At 41.5% G+C, this 16,357-nt stretch overlaps 3 protein-coding genes across 4 annotated transcripts; 2 read left to right on the top strand and 1 right to left on the bottom strand.

The window, feature by feature from the left end:
* The first annotated feature begins 9 nt into the window (after window positions 1–9).
* On the top strand, window positions 10–4,227 carry gnb5a (guanine nucleotide binding protein (G protein), beta 5a). The gene is made up of 11 exons (XM_088377954.1): window positions 10–343; window positions 850–986; window positions 1,195–1,236; window positions 1,572–1,648; window positions 1,981–2,113; window positions 2,476–2,619; window positions 2,714–2,805; window positions 2,881–2,929; window positions 3,071–3,167; window positions 3,254–3,420; window positions 3,504–4,227. The coding sequence occupies exons 1-11, from the start codon at window positions 208–210 to the stop codon at window positions 3,513–3,515; spliced, it is 1,086 nt and encodes a 361-aa protein (XP_088234080.1). The 5' UTR covers window positions 10–207; the 3' UTR covers window positions 3,516–4,227.
* Window positions 4,228–4,399: 172 nt separating this feature from the next.
* ap4e1 (adaptor related protein complex 4 subunit epsilon 1) lies at window positions 4,400–11,348 on the top strand. Its single transcript, XM_088377530.1, has 21 exons — window positions 4,400–4,725; window positions 4,902–4,973; window positions 5,041–5,164; window positions 5,232–5,305; window positions 5,397–5,518; window positions 5,585–5,744; window positions 5,900–6,066; window positions 6,145–6,218; window positions 6,312–6,434; window positions 6,503–6,612; window positions 6,691–6,834; window positions 7,073–7,181; window positions 7,248–7,366; window positions 7,438–7,740; window positions 7,807–7,918; window positions 7,989–8,127; window positions 8,240–8,477; window positions 8,556–9,107; window positions 9,616–9,806; window positions 9,885–10,045; window positions 10,241–11,348. Exons 1-21 carry the CDS (start codon window positions 4,585–4,587, stop codon window positions 10,399–10,401), a joined length of 3,396 nt encoding a protein of 1,131 aa, XP_088233656.1. The 5' UTR covers window positions 4,400–4,584; the 3' UTR covers window positions 10,402–11,348.
* Window positions 10,545–15,365, bottom strand: LOC148396076 (aromatase-like). 2 transcript variants are annotated; one of them, XM_088377535.1, is made up of 10 exons: window positions 15,150–15,363; window positions 14,721–14,861; window positions 14,105–14,255; window positions 13,883–14,037; window positions 13,291–13,467; window positions 13,104–13,218; window positions 12,866–12,980; window positions 12,467–12,629; window positions 12,145–12,386; window positions 10,546–12,076 (listed from the first exon to the last, which is right to left on the bottom strand). In XM_088377535.1, the coding sequence occupies exons 2-10, from the start codon at window positions 14,851–14,853 to the stop codon at window positions 11,777–11,779; spliced, it is 1,551 nt and encodes a 516-aa protein (XP_088233661.1). In that variant the 5' UTR covers window positions 14,854–14,861; window positions 15,150–15,363; the 3' UTR covers window positions 10,546–11,776. The 2 variants fall into 2 exon arrangements, with proteins under 2 accessions (XP_088233660.1, XP_088233661.1); XM_088377534.1 differs by having other exon boundaries at window positions 10,545–12,076; window positions 13,104–13,467; window positions 15,150–15,365.
* Window positions 15,366–16,357: the final 992 nt, after the last annotated feature.

Raw genomic sequence — 16,357 nt, 5'->3', positions numbered from 1 at the left:
TCCCAGTGGACGACAGCATCCTCCTCTCTGCTCCTTCTCCTCATCCCGGAGAGTGGACCACAGTACCCTGTAGCGTCTTGGCGCGGTGACGTCACGAGAGAAGCATCAGCTGTTAGCTGTGTGTGTGTTTGAGTGTGTGTCTGTGTTGTGTGCCACTGCTTGAAGCCTTGTCGCTGCCCATCGCGGCCCCGCATAAAGGACAAATATATGAGATCCCCTCTGCTCCCTGAAATGGCGACACAGGAGGTACAGCTCAACGAGACTCTGGCGCATCTGAAAACCGAGTCGGAGTCGCTCAAGTCGAAGCTGGAGGAGGAAAGAGCCAAGCTGCACGACGTCGAGCGTGAGTACGGAAAATGGAGAGGCCGCTCGCCATTCACCCGAGCGCCAACAAATCAGAGCGGATGTTTGTTGTTCTGCATCGCAGCTTTTCCGAAACGCCAGCTTAATCGTTTGGACATCGTTTTGACATCTTTACTTGGGCTCGGCGTGTCCTGACATTGAACAGGCTCGTTTTGTTTTTGCTGCTTGCTGATTTGACAAGCTCGGTGCTTCCATCCATCTGCATGAGGCTCTCATAGCATCCAAACATTCCCTCTGCAGCGTAGCAACAACCTCAGCGTTAGAGAGGAAGATAAGAAATTATTGTGATTTAATCATGGAGTAATTCCGTGGACACGGATAGGTTCAGTCAAAAAAAAAAAAAAAGAATATAGAAAGATTAAGCAATGCATTTTTCCATTAAATGGAGGCCTACGGCAGTTTTAATCCTACAGTAGATATTAATCAGGTGGAGATTTAATGCAATGCATAATGTGTGAGTGTGAATATGTGTGTGTATGTGCTCAGTACATCAAGTGGCGGAGAAGGTGGAAGGCCTGGGCCAGTTTGTCATGAAGACACGAAGAACTCTGAAGGGGCATGGCAACAAAGTTCTGTGCATGGACTGGTGTAAGGACAAGAGGAGGATTGTCAGCTCCTCGCAGGTAACTCACACACGCACACACGCACAAGTAAAATTGTGAGATTGAGACAACAATGAATTCAGTATACTTTTTGAGATGTTTTGTTTGTTTCATTCGTTTAAAATATTTACTTTGGCAACACTGCGACAGACAAAAAATATACATAGCTTAATGGATATAATTATGAATTGCTATTAAACCCTTTTCTGCTTTTTATCTAAACATCCAGGATGGAAAAGTGATCGTTTGGGATGCCTTCACTACCAACAAGGTAACTAGTCATTTTAACGTAGTGCACGAAAACAAGCATAAAGCATAATTTCTGCTGCGCTCGACATTATTGGACAGCTCTTTCGCTCTTGGGCCTTTGAAATCAAATTCTTGAGTGTTGCAATATTTGTATGAAAAGGGCTGTATAATAAATAAATATTGATCGGTATGTTTTATTTAGTCTTATCGTTGTATTGTAAGTAGTTCCAGCATGTGCACAAAGTGTATCAAGCGGCGTTTCATGTTTGAGTTGATTGTTGTGTTTCAGTGATGCCCTCATAAGATGCGATTGTTGTCCTTCTCTGAAGCGATTTTGTTTGTTTTGATGTGGATCAGGAGCATGCCGTGACGATGCCTTGCACCTGGGTCATGGCCTGCGCCTATGCTCCGTCTGGCTGCGCTGTAGCTTGTGGGTGAGTGCTTGCGCCACATAATGTCAACTTTCTTCTGTTTTTGTGCAATCAGTCAAGCGATGGATTTTCAGTCGACAGCGATTGGCAAAATGGCCGCCCACTGAGATGGATCAAAATGGGTGGATTTTGCTGTTTCATTCATATTTTACTAATGCAATATTAATCAAAATGCTGTGTTTAGACCAGTGGGGCCTACAGAGCATCTTTTTGTAGAGAAAAAATGACATGACAAGCAAACACAAAAAGGCTCCATGAATTTTTATTATGAGCTTCAAACTTAACTTACCAGTTCCTGTTAGCTTGTGTTTAATTGCTTCTGTATTCCATCCCAGTGGCCTGGACAACAAATGTTCCGTTTATCCTCTGTCCCTGGACAAGAACGAGAACCTGGCTGCCAAGAAGAAGTCGGTCGCCATGCACACAAACTACTTATCCGCTTGTAGCTTCACCAACTCGGACATGCAGGTGAGATCAAATGACTCCTGCTTGCTTACATCTCTGGCTAAGAGGTAAAGTGCACTAGTTTAAAAAAACACAGTCGGAAATAAATTCTTCCCTTTTTATGTAAATCGGATGTGTAGGTCTGTGGTTCCGATAGTGTTTAGGCCAGCAGTACTGTACTCAACTCATTTGTGTGTCATCGTTAATGCCTTTTATGCTCCGGGGAGTCGAATCGAGCTTTCTCAACTTGTTTAATAATTCACTACAGCCAATCAGAGTTCACGTGCAGGTCATTTGATGTTTTACACAAACAACACAGGCCATCCATTTATAGCACATCATCATTTCACCCTCTCATAATTATCCATCATCTGTTTGACTTGAAGATCCTGACTTCCAGCGGGGATGGGACGTGTGCCTTGTGGGATGTCGAGAGCGGACAGTTGTTACAGAGTTTCCATGGCCACGCGGCAGATGTGCTCTGTTTGGATCTGGCGCCCTCAGAGACCGGCAACACATTTGTCTCAGGGGTGAGGGATTATCGCTATGCCATGGGATAGTTTGGGCTGATCCAGTTACTGGTATTTTTATTTATTCAATTATTTTGTACTATTGTTTTCGTAGGGCTGCGATAAGAAGGCCAACGTGTGGGACATGCGCTCAGGACAGTGCATCCAGTCTTTTGAAACTCACGAATCTGATATCAATAGTGTGCGGTGAGTCACAGGATGATTATAACAATTATATTATATATTATATTGATAATTCTCTCTTGCTGGCTCTCCAAACAGTTACTATCCCAGCGGAGATGCATTCGCATCTGGCTCAGATGATGCCACAGTAAGTATTAGTAAAGTATCTTAGATGAAAAAGCAGCAAAGTAATGAGGAACGCCGAATCCTCGATATGAGTGTTAAACATGGCCGGCTTCTCAATTTCTCAATGTGGCATCGGCATCAAAGATTGATACTTTTGTTTCAGTGCCGCCTGTATGACTTGAGAGCAGACAGAGAAGTAGCCATCTATTCCAAAGAGAGCATCATATTCGGTGTGTCCAGCGTTGATTTCTCTCTTAGTGGTAAGATTTGTTTTGTAATTATATTTTGTTTATACACAGCAAATACCTCGTGAAGATGAAACTATTTGTGTGCGTCTCTCCAATAGGCCGACTCCTTTTCGGTGGCTACAACGATTACACCATTAACGTCTGGGATGTTCTCAAAGGAACACGGGTGTCTATTCTGTTTGGACACGAGAACCGTGTCAGTACGTTGCGGGTGTCCCCAGATGGGACGGCTTTCTGCACGGGCTCCTGGGATCACACTCTTCGGGTAACACATGGATTCTCGTCGTGTATGTTTGTGTTGTCGTTTCTCCAAATATCTTTTTTAATGGGTGCCGTTCTTGGTTTCAGATCTGGGCTTGAGGACTCGGACGCAGATGAAATGAAGTCAGACTGAACAGAAGCCCCACGGACACAAAGACCTTTCTGTTTGCTAACGTACAATCACAGAAATGGACACTCGCTTTGTGGTTGTACATATCAAAAGCATTGTTTGTACTTTAGTCTCACAGCCAGGTTAGATTCACATATCACTACAATTAATCCAAATGACATGGTTCTATTCAAGTATGATTGGGTAAAAAACGCACAGAAGGATCTAAGATGGCAGTAAAATATGTGAAATGTATTTGATGGAAAAAAAAACAAACAAAACAAAACAAAAACACTAGTGAATAGAAATCTAGGATAGAAGTGACACAATAAAGTAATGTGTTGTATGTGCCACATAAAGGGCATTGTTTGTATATTATTAATTATTTTGCACAAAAATAAAGATTTGATTGGTAGATGTAATGCTGATGAATACAGAGTACAGTATCATAGACGTGCAAGAAAGCTCATTTATGTCCATAAACCTGTCCCTATTAAAAGCATCATTCATGAAAGCTAAACTGCCAATACCTTTTAAAAAAGCACATTAAAAAGAGAAGTTATGACTAATAATTTTTTCTTCATTACCATAATTTTATTTGCCATGTTTCCACAAATGTAAACCACCGAGGCTCAATGTGCATATCCAGTCACGTATGTGGTCTACACTAGAATGCTAATAAATGGAATGTAATCATTTCCATGCAGTTGTCCAATGGCTGTAATTTCATATTAACTGTAAGTATTTTATTGTAGTTTAGTGTACAGCTATATAATTGACTGTTTATCAGGTATTATCAACATAATAAATTGCGTTTGAATATCACTGATGTATGACTCGTTAACTGCTTACTGTCAATAAAGTTTTCAAGTAAAAAAAGCGGAAGTGACCTAACAAAATCATAACAATGGCTACCCGCGGTCTTCGCATTTTGCTTATGCTTTTCTAAAACAATTAACTGAGACGATTCTCCGTCTATGTGTCACAAAGTGGCGGGGATGCATAGGGGACCTGGTCAGCGCGTCGTTTAGAAAGCAAGACAGCTCCCACCGGGCCAAAATGAGCGACGTAGTGGAGAAAACCCTGACAGCTCTGCCGAGCTTGCTGTCTTTCGACTCTCAACCGGGGGCTGCCAAACTGTCCTCCACCTCCAAACTTGGAAGCCTCATCAGAGGAATCACAGAGCTGACGTCCAAGCATGTGAGTTAAGTTTTTTGCCAAAACTACAAACTATAATACAGTTCGTCAAGTATAAGACTATAACATACTCTCGTGTAGTATCCAGTGGGACTTAATACTGTAGTTCACTCAGTGATGAATAAACTGACGAGAGTCTGAAAGTCTTGAGTCCTTGTCATTATTTTCGTTCTGTTCAGGAGGAAGAGAAACTGATTCAACAAGAATTGACAGCAATCAAAGCTCAAGCGTCATCCCCGAACACATCTATGGTTTGCTTGCTTTCCTTGCACATTAACAATTCGAGTGCAATGTTGAATTTTGGTGTCATGTCATCAGAGGCAGATGAAGGAGCTCATGGTGAGAGCCATCTACTGTGAAATGTTGGGCTATGAGGCTTCCTTCTGCTACATTCATGCCATCAAGTTGGCTCAACAGGGCACTGCATTGGAGAAGAGAGTTGGTATGTGTATTTAAAGGAGGAAAAAGTCATTTCTCAATCTTCAAAATATTTGGTCTATCATTACCAGGTTACCTTGCTGTAGCCTTGTTTCTGAATGAAAGTCATGAGCTTCTCCTCCTCCTTGTAAACACCGTCTTAAAGGTTAGTTGTGTTTTATTTATTTATTTTTTTAAATAACAACTTGACTTCTTTAATATAGAAGTAGTCATGTCCGTGCTTTTTATGCATTTAGGATCTTCAGAGCACAAACCTCATTGAAGTATGCATGGCTCTAACTATCGTCAGCCAATTGTTCCCCAAAGATATGATACCTGCAATCCTCCCGCTAGTGGAAGAGAAACTCACTCACCCCAAGTAAGAAATATTTATTTTAAGGTTTGTCATTTATGCTTCCACTGACCCAACATGACTTTTTCACAGAGAAATCATTCGACGAAAAGCAGTCCTGGCACTGTACAAATTTTACCTAATCGCACCCAATCAAGTTCAACACATCCATAACAAGTTTCGCAGAGCTTTGTGTGACAAGGATCCTGGTGTTATGACAGCCTCACTGCACATCTACTTACAGATGATCAAGGTATTTCTTTTCTGTATTTAAGACACTAAAACTTTACTATGACCAGTGTGACATGATAAATGGTAAATTGGCTGCATTTTATCTTCAAACAAAATACACACAGTTTGATTTATTGAACATCTGTTCTCCTTTTCCTTTGTTTTGTTTTCATTTAGGAACACCCGGAAGGTTACAAGGACTTGACAGGCAGTTTTGTCACCATATTAAAGCAAGTGGTGGGTGGAAAACTGCCAATGGATTACAACTATCATAGTGTTCCTGCTCCTTGGCTTCAAATACAGCTACTCAGGATTCTGTCATTACTTGGGAAAGGTGACTCAAGGTAATCAATCGATCTCAATGGATTTGGTTAGGCAACGTTCTGCTTTGACTCCATTTTTTTTTTCTTTGTGCGTCACAGTACAAGTGAGATTATATACGAAGTTCTCGACGAGTCCTTACGAAGAGCTGAAATGAACCACAACATCACTTATGGTGACACATTTGAAATGACAAATAATGAGTTTATAAATGCTGCTTCATGTACTTTTTAATTTCACTTTTATCTTCTCGTGTATCTTTCTCTAGCTATATTATACGAATGTGTGAAATGTATTTACACAATTCATCCCAAAAGTGAACTCCTGGAAAAAGCTGCAAAATGTATCGGCAACTTTATTCTGTCGCCAAAGATTAACCTGAAATATATAGGTAAGAACAAAAGTTAACCTGGAGTGTTTTTTTTGTAAGTCTTTCTACCTAATGTTTTGATGCTACAGGCTTAAAAGCACTCACCTACGTGGTTCAGCAGGATCCTAAACTGGCCTTGCAACATCAGATGACCATCATTGAATGCCTGGATCATCCTGACCTCATCATCAAGCGTGAGGTGAGACAAATGCTGGTTCAAGTGTAGATTTTCTACGTTATCCATTCTCCTCATGTCTCGCATCTTGCCGGCAAACAGACACTGGAGTTGCTCTTTAGGATCACAAATGGCAAGAATGTCACTGTCATTGTGGAGAAAATGCTGGAGTTTCTGCACACCAGTCAAGACGATTACACGACCATTGACCTGGTGGGGAAGGTGGCGGAAGTGGCAGAAAAATATCCTTTCATGTTGTGGATGGAAGCAAAAAATGAGGACTGACGCTATCGAATATTTTTAGAATTGATTATTTTATCGATTTTTCTACCGATTGATGAAATAATCAGATACAAATTTATATTGCAAATCTCTTATTTTAAATTAAGCACAAAAGATGAATCAGTCTTCTTATATGAGGGACTACAGAAATCTGAGAAAAAAATGTATCTGGAATTAATTTCCTATGAAACATTCCACATATTCACCTGACAACAAGTGGTTCATTGACACAATGACCTCGGTCTTCTCACTGGGTGGAGACTTGATGCAGCCTGACATCCCCAACAACTTCCTTAAACTGATCTCAGAGGGTAAGACCGTTTTTTTTTTCTTTGTATTTCATCTTCTTAAATGCTTTTTTTCTTCAAATGGTCCAGGGTGTGAGGGCAGGGAGCAAGACCAGATGTTGAGGCTTTTGGCAGTGGATTCCTATGTGTCTCTGCTCCAGGAAAAGCCTGGGAAGTTGCCTCAGCGCTTTCTCCAGGTCATCAGCTGGGTGAGTGCCATGTATGTGTCACAGTTAAGTTTGAAATGCTAAATCGTAACATACTTGTGTTTATTTTTCAGGTCCTTGGCGAATATTCTCATTTGAGAGAAGATCTGGAACCCGCTACCGTTGTGAGACTTCTGGCCAAGCTTTTAGACTTGAAACAGGCCAGCAGTGAAACGAAGAGCTGGGTCCTCTTGGCATTGACGAAGCTTCGTGAGAGCGAGGCAGCTATGTCCGAGCTTCGGGGAGTTTCCGAAACGTATAGCAGCTCCATGGACACAGTGCTGAGACAAAGGGCCCAGGAACTGCAGAACCTTCACTTGAATCCTGAGTTGTGGTTCCGGGTGCTACCTCGAGATGCCTTCATGGAGCCTCTGGAGGTAACATAGTTGTTGTGCGCCTCTCAATGATTAGTTATTAAGAACCAACATTTTCTGGGTTGCCAGGTCGATTCATCGTTGTCGTTTTTGGATGAATATGTGTCCGAAGCGCTGGCTGCTGGCGCTGCTCCTTACAAGTCTCCGCATCAACGTCAGGAAGAGCTTGCTCAGGCAAAAGGTATAGTAAAACTTTAAGATATATGGACTGTGACAGCGTCTGAGTCAGTTTGTTTTGGTTCCTTTCTCAGCTTTAAGCTTGGAACCCTACGGCCTGTCTCTGCCTATCGGAATGCCCTTGTGCGGTTTAGACGACCGGCAGTCTCCCACCTTGCCCTCAGTAAGCTCCGGTCTGTCGGGTGACAGTACCGACCCCTCACACAAAGCAGGGTATGTAAACGCAGGTTCTCTTTGTTCAAAATGTTTTTTTTTTAAACTCACTCTAATGATTTGAAATTCTGATTTTAATTCATTCTTATATATCTCAAATATACTGTATCAGTACCACAACTCTAAAGTTGGATAAAGTGAAACGGGTGTGGGGAAGAGAGGGCTACTTGGCCCAGAGGGAGTCTGTAGAAGACCCTGCCAAGGTCGAAATGCCCAGTCCGGTCCATACAGCCGTCCAGATCGATGAAATTGGCATCTCGCAGAACCCAGCGCCAGCCGCAGATCTAGAAAAACAGCAGCTGGCATCTTCGCTGTTTGTCGGCCTGGGCTCCCAATCGTCTTTGTCCTCGGTGAGATGAGAAACACGGAACCTTAATCCCTCTTATTGTTCAGTCCTTCTTTTCAATCATGACTGTATCTCCAAACAGATGGGAAAGTCTGACTTAAAACCCCAGAGGTTGAAGAGAAAGTCTAAATATCAGGTCTCGTCCTCAGAGATCAGCAAGCAGACATCCGATTCCATCATCTCTACTCCCAGCAGCGTCGATAACCTGCTGTGTAACATCCTGCTGGACTCCAACACGGAGCCTGAGCTGTTCTTAACATCATCTAAAGAAATGACTGAAAGTTGTCAAGGCCCCGCCGCTACCAACAGTACCTTCGATGAAGAGGTGACCGAGTGCGACGTGCAGGGACCTGACCCTGGTCTCAGCGAGGACAACAGTCTAAATGCTACTGGATCTGTTGAGACGGAAGAACCGGCAGGAATGAAAGACTTGTGTCTCACCTCTTATCTCCCTGCTGGCTGCATCGGAGCGACGCATTCCAAAGTCACTCCTCTGTGTTCTAGCCACGGCGTGGATCTCTCCGCCTGCCATGTGCTCAAAGACGACACTTTGGTATTGTTTGTTTTGATTTGCAACTCCTCCAACTCCGATGTGCATCAGTTACTTGTGCAGTTGGCTTCAGATGATGTTGAGGTAAATAATTAGCTCTCCTTGATACGTTACAACATTGATGATTGAACTGTTATATTCAAGACGGCTACTATTGTTCTTGAAGCCTCAATATTCTTTGTGAAGAAGCAATTTCAATCCTTACACTAGACAGAAATAACTGTCGCTCAAGTCCACTAGCTTAATGCTCACACATATTTGGAAAAGCAATAGGTGTGCTAACAAATAGCATTTATGTGGTAATGTTATTAAGGAAGAGATATTTTAACACAAAACGGTGCGGCAATATATGTACGTCGGCAGACAAAATAACAATCCTCACAGACATATATTTTTTATCTTCTGCAAAAAATTGACTACTGAGTCACTTATAGTAGTTGAGTGAAAATAATATTTGTGCATTATTCTGCTCCCGACGTACACTAGGAGGAGCAAGAGTAAGACTAGAACAGCTTTTCAAGAAACATTTTGTTTACCTCGCCTAATCTGATGTCTTTTTTTTTTTTTTTTTTACTGCATTGCGTCCTCAAAGGTGTCTAGTATCTCCGAAAGTCCAGTTGAAGAGTTGAGGTGCCATCAGGTGGAAGTGTGTCAGTACTCCGTTACTGCCAAGAGGCCTTCTGTTCATCTTCAAGTATCCGGCCATGTTTCTTTCCATCTGCCTGATGGGGCTCCTGAGACAACCCACTTCTCATACAATCTGCCGCTTTCCTCCTTCGTCAGGTGAAATGTTTGCTACCATGTGCAATCATTGGATTATTTGCTGCTGATTTTAGTCTGACTCATTTGTTTTGTGCTCAGGCCTTTGGCACTGTCCACCGAGGAGTACGGCACAATGTGGCTTGCCTTCTCGCATGATACAAAGCAGAACCTGGCGCTCGTTCCCGACGTCCAGGATCCTCTGAGAGCGACACTTGATGTGCTGAAGAGGAAACTTCGTCTTCATGTGGTGGCCATCATAGGTAAAAACATCAATTTAGCACAGTTTGTAATTTACAATATATATGAAAATATTTCTCTCTCTAATCTTTTACTTGATTTGATGGTTGGGCAGGCACCCAAACCAGCTTTTTGTGTACCAACAATATTCTTAAATCGATGAATCAATTTTGCTTCCAGTAACCAACCCCCCCCCTTCTTTTTTGTGCTCCCTACAGGAATAGAGGGAATTGCAGCTTGCCAAGTCCTCCATGACCAACCATGTTTGATGCACTGTCGGGTGCATAGCGGCACACTTGCCGTGTGGTTGCGTTCTCCAATCCCAGACCTGCCCGACTGCCTGCTCTATCACTGTCAGAGAGCTTTACAGGGACTTTGAGCCACTGAGCTGCATCAGCTCTGCACCAGAGGAAAGCAGCACAGAACAAAAAGGGAATATTTCATGGCTGATATCGCCATCACATCCACCTTAAAGTCACTGGACAAAACATTCGGTACTCTTTCTTAATATACAGAAATGAGAATCTTTTAATTCCAATATTTATGGAGGTATGGAGCATCGTACATACATCTTCAATTTGAATCTTTACAGATAAAAGTTTTCGAAGATCTTGATTTAAAAAAATTGAACAATCAGAATAACAAAAGCTGTCTTAAAAGGATGAGTCCATCAATGCTGAATACTTGAAAAGGAAAGAAATCACTTGCTTGTATTGTTAGCGTTTATTAAAAATGCTGGAGTATTGTTTACGAGCAGTGCGTCTTAAAATGTGCTGCAGTTTTTGAAGGAAAATCCAACACTCAATTTGTTCAGTGGAGCACATCACTACTGAAGTTGTGACAAACTGATTCAAATGTTTTGTCTTAAATCTAGTGATGATGACTTTGTATTATGAGTTTATTTTCCATTTGTGTCATGTCTTCTTTTAATCTATGTACTCACCTTTTGTGGCTTTTATTTGGGTGAGACGTTGGTGATAGCAATTCTTATATTTTTGTATCAAGCAGCGTTGAAGAAACTTATTTATTGCTTTTATATGCTCGCTGAATTTTTTTTAGATTCGTTTAATTCATAATGAAAAGAACCTTTAGTGTGTTGTTAGTTTGCATCGTGCCAGATCCAGTCAGTCTTTTTAGTTTAGTACAAACAGAGGGAAAATATTATTTGATTCTGTTGTTGCTTTTGAAGTGTCCAAAGCAAAACATAAACCCAAAGCCTTATGTCCTAAAGCCAAGTTTGATTTGTGCCTGTGGTACAGAAGGAAATGGTAGTTCAGATTGATGCAAATAGACTAACTTTCAATAAATTCATCATGTCCAACATGATACTAATGTCATCATCATTTGACCGTATGCCATATACTGACATTTTTGCTGTAGAGACCAAAACTAATGTAAAAATGCTGCGGAGCAATCAATATATTCAAGTTAGGTGCACTTAGCAAGGGGCGACGCAAGATGGCCGCCAGTGGCTTCATTTCTCACTACGACGAGTAAGCTCCATTGTTAGTCTAGTCATATAGTCTGAAATGACACAAAATCAGTCATGGCTGGCAAGCAACTCTTCACCTTTTGTCTCTAAAGATGAACACGTGCTGCTAAGTGAGGTCTGCCATCTAGTGGTGAATGCTGTTATTACAACTTAAAACAACAGGTATAGTAGGTGATGGGGTTTACTATTGTTCCCTTTCCCAGACCGTACCATTTGTTTGTAAAGGCCTATGATTGCAAATTTTGCCAATATGCCCTTCAAATCACTTTTTTTTAGACAATGCAAGTAAGTAATCTGAACCGACGGTGTCGGTGTGGAGAGCATAAGCACGTTGCGTTGTTCTCGGGATGAAGCGCATGGCCAGGCTGTGCTCGTCTTCCACCGGCTGCTGCGACAGGTCGTTGGTCTGCCTGATGCTGTTGACGGTGCAACCTTGGCGCGGACACACGCTGAAACGAGACAGGAGAGTCACCAGGACGGCCTTCATCATCACCATGGCGATGTGCTTGCCCACGCAGGAGCGAGGCCCGCATCCGAATGGCTGGAAGAAACGTTTGGGAACCTGCAAAGAGAGACACCATGATAAGGTTGAACCTTGAGTTTTTTTTTTAAGAGTGTGGCCGGACGTACCGTTTTATCAAAATTGTGGAGATTGAACTCTTTGGGTTTTGGAAAAAATTCAGTTTTATGCATGAGACCAGTGTTGAGAATGATGTTGGTTCCTTTTTTAACACTGATGCCTTCAATGATGTCATCTTCCAGAGCTTTGCGCATGGTGAAGTCAACCACCGGGTGATACCTCAGTGACTCATTGATGAAAATCTCCAGCACCTTCAGATGCCCGTAATCCACATTTTCTGCTCCACTTTTACCTGCAACAGCAATGATAAAGTGTGAGGCCACACAATAACTGTAAGTCCCTACTGAAGACTGATAATATTTTTCAACGTACTGATGACGGCATCCATCTCCTCTACCAGGCTGTGCTCGGTGTCTGGGTTCTGTTTGAGCAGCATCAGCATGAAGAAGAGGCTTATAGAAAGAGTGTCAGGAGCAGCAATCACCATCTCCAGCACGCACTGCCTCACGTCGTCGCCAGACAGCTCACCGTGGTTCTGTTCAGTCACATCAGATTGGGTTAGTGTGTTGTTGTTTTTTTTTTAACAGAATAAAAAAAACACCGGTACTCCACTACTGTAATCTCTGCTATCCTTCCAATTATTTATGTAAGATGTTTGGGATTTTGGTGAGCTACAACCTATCCTAGCTGACCTTGGGCAAAAGGAATGAATGGAAATTGAAAGAGTGCAGGCCTAATGACAGCATTGCCACTGACAAATGAACAAGTCACCTGAGCAAAAATAAGCTCAGTTGCAAAGTCAAGCTCGTCATCCAGCTTCTCGGATTCTCTAATGGTCTTTCTTTTGAAATCAAGAAGCATCTCCATTGCGTCTTGAAGCTCCTGGCTGGTGATAGAAAAAAGCAACACAATAATCAAGTGCCTAAGAATAGTCTGCTCTTATGTAGCACATACGGCTAATCAATGGGTTGGAACATTTGTTTGTTTGTATTGTGTGATTGCATCATACGCTGCTTTTTTATGTTTATTGTACAGCCATCCAATTTTGAAGAATATATTCGGCTTGATTAGAACCGCTTGCCAAGTCTTGAAATAGTTATGGATTTTCAGCAGCAAGTCCGTCTCTGAAATACAGGGAAAAACATTTGGATTGGAGCTTTGACAATCAGATCTATAAAAAAAAAATCTCATCTGACCATTGAGTGGCACCCTCAGGAACAGTTTGTTAGCGATGTCCACCACGATGGCTCTAAGCAGATTGAGAGCATCCACGTGTCCCGACCGGTCTGTCATGTCCTGGAGGTGATCCAAATGTTCTGCTGTAGAATTCATACATATTGATGCTGTCCTCGTAAGTCCTGGTCCTGACAGGGCTGTCAATTCATAACATGTAAAAGCTTAGACATGTTAAATGGGATACGTCCATGTGCTTAGATTTTATTTTATGTGCTGACACAAATGAAAAATAATTTTAAATTTAATCAATTAGACAACTTTACAGTAGTTATGAAAGTCTTCTCTTTTTTCCCCCCTCATGACTACATTATACTGCCTCCCAGTGGCCAAGTCGTGCATACCAGAAGGCAATGTAGTCAATTAATCATGACGCACAAACTATTTAATTCTTTCCATTCTTTTCAGTTATCTATAGTATTTTTTTATTTCAACACAGTCACCAAATTTATGGCTGAATTTAAAACGTATGCTTTGCCTCAGTAATTGGGCGTCACCTCACAAAAGAAAACAACGCTATCTATCTAACACACAAACGGACAAAGAATTCTTTACCTTTCAAAAAATAACTCCTGACTTTTTTCCAGAGTTCCACATCGCTGTTAAAAATGATCCCCCTCCTTTCCATCCCAATACACGCCAAGCCGTTTCTACTCCCAAATCGGGCCACGTAGTGGTCGCTCCTCAGGACATGATAAACCGCAGAGGACCTGGGAGAGAACTTTGAGTAATTGCACAATCGTGCACTTTTTTTTTTTTTACATTATTGGGACTTGCCTGCTGATGATGAGGGTCTCTTCACTGTCAATCCACACCCGTACAATGCTGCCGTATTTGTTGTTATAGTAGTTGCTCGCCGTTCCAATGCCCGTCCAGATAAACCGAGCATAGGAAAGAACCGGACCGAGTCCTGCCATAAAAGACGGACCTGAAGGAAGAAAAGGGAAATAATGTCTCAATTTTATTTTGGGTGTAATTCCACTGTCAACCACTAGATGGCGAGATACTATAGTTTGACGTGGTGTAAATTTGTAAGAAGAAGAATGAAAAGTATTTCAGCTCAGATTAGTTTGACTGAAGGTTGTCAATTGTGAAAATCCTTTTTGGTTCTGCTTTTTATGTTGGGAGTAAGTGACAACTCTTTCATAATCTGCATCTTTGGGCATGATTGTTGATGTGTGAACTTTAAAGTAAACTTTTTTTTAATTGTGAAAAAATGGTAAGGGATCAATGCAACATAGTACAATATTTTTTGTGTTATCTGTTTCTCTCAATATAACGTCTAAATTTGTTTTTTATTATTTTGAAAGTGTGTTTTATGATATTTTTTAAATTAATGTCCCGCTATGAATGTTACACAAACATGCCTTATGTCAAAGTGCACATACATTACCTGGTATGTTTGACCAGTGTGTCCATTCCCAGGCGGTGAGAAGCAGTAACAACAGAAAAAGCAGTAAAGCAACAGTGTCCAACAATGGGTAAGGCACTGTGTGGCCGATGGTGAGCACCTCCAGCAGTGACATGATTGTGCCTAATGTTTTGAACACAAAGGAAGAAACAGCTATGATTCATATTTTAACACAAGCACTGTCATCTAATGTCACAATTATCTTATCTGTTTTTTTTGGTTCTGTATAAAATCACATATCAATAGTTACAATTTAAAATTCTAACTTTGTTAAGATAATTCTTAAAACCCCCAAAAAATGGTTAGTTATACATTTTGTTAAATTGGTTAAAATCAACCCTATTTTGTAATTTTTTCCTTTTAACGTAATCAAATTTATAAAACAATTCTTATGGAAGTCGCCTTTCTCACCTTTGTGCTCCACTGATGTTGCTGTCAGGTTAGAGTGCTGTCTGAGAGGATGCAGTGCTTCCTTCGCTAGTCTTATAAGACGAGCTCCTCTCTCTAGCAAAACAAATCACTGAGGTTTAAGAGTTTCTAAATCCTTTATTTTATTTTTTTAAAGGCCTTGAAGTTCGTCTTGGTTGCCTAGAAACACGAGCACTTTGGCTTCCCAAGTACTACTGCCCCCTCAGAGCACATCTGAACCACAAACAATCTCACAAAGAACCCGCCCCGCGACTGAAATGTTTTTATTAATAAGGATGAAAAAGCGAAGTCCTTGAACTCGTCTTCATGTGTCCTTGCTGCACATTGAGTGTTGTTTGAAAGGAAGAAAGAAAGCCTGCTTCCCAAATCTTTAGCGTGAGGAGGCTTTTCAGGGGAACTTAATTAGCTGGGTCAGACCGACCTGTGTCAAAGGGAGCGAGGATTTAACTGTTCCAAAAAGAGAATAAAGGCAAATAATGAGTAATAATTCAGTCCATGCTGCTGACGCTGTGTAGGGAGGACAGAAAATAATAGCTGAATATGTTAAGCAGATGAATGAAGGAGAGAATTATTGTGGATTTTGGAGACATCATTCATGCTCGGTGGCCATGAACACTTGCTCTTGATCAATATATTGTAATGCTTACCAAGGTTGCCAAGTTGGCCCAAAGTCTTCCTCTGCTTGTTGAGGTAGACTGAATGAATAGTTGGAATGCTCTGGGATAGTCTTTTATACAAATCTTGTTAAATACTGAAGAGCAAGCAAATGAAATTTATTAAAGGTTTAGTTTGATATATTCCACCTTGCACCAAATGGAAGTTAATAGGCTACAGTAAGGTTTGTGTCTGTTTTGCTCATTGGATATTGTGTTTGGAAGCAGATGCTGAAAATGGAAAAACAATTGCTGATTTGGGCAGCACAGTGGAGTACTGGTTAGCACATCCGCCTCACAGGTTAGGGTTCCATTCCGGCCCTCCCTGTTTGGAGTTTGCATGTTCTCCCCGTGCCTGCGATGGTTTTTTCTGGGCACTCCGATTTCCTCCTAAATCCTTAGTGTGAGCTGCTCCATTAAGCCATATATGTACCTTCCATGCAATTCAAGCAAGGGTTTTAGTGTAGTGGTAGTGCTCTGGACTCTTACCCTTTTGACCTGTGTTCAAATCCCAGTGCGACTTCAAATATTTTATCA

Source organism: Syngnathus floridae, chromosome 6, assembly GCF_059516105.1.
Source record: "Syngnathus floridae isolate MCC-2025c chromosome 6, RoL_Sflo_1.0, whole genome shotgun sequence".
Lineage (NCBI taxonomy): Eukaryota > Metazoa > Chordata > Actinopteri > Syngnathiformes > Syngnathidae > Syngnathus > Syngnathus floridae.
The sequence above is the reverse complement of the archived record's forward strand: the minus strand, read 5'-3'. Positions and strand labels throughout refer to the sequence as shown.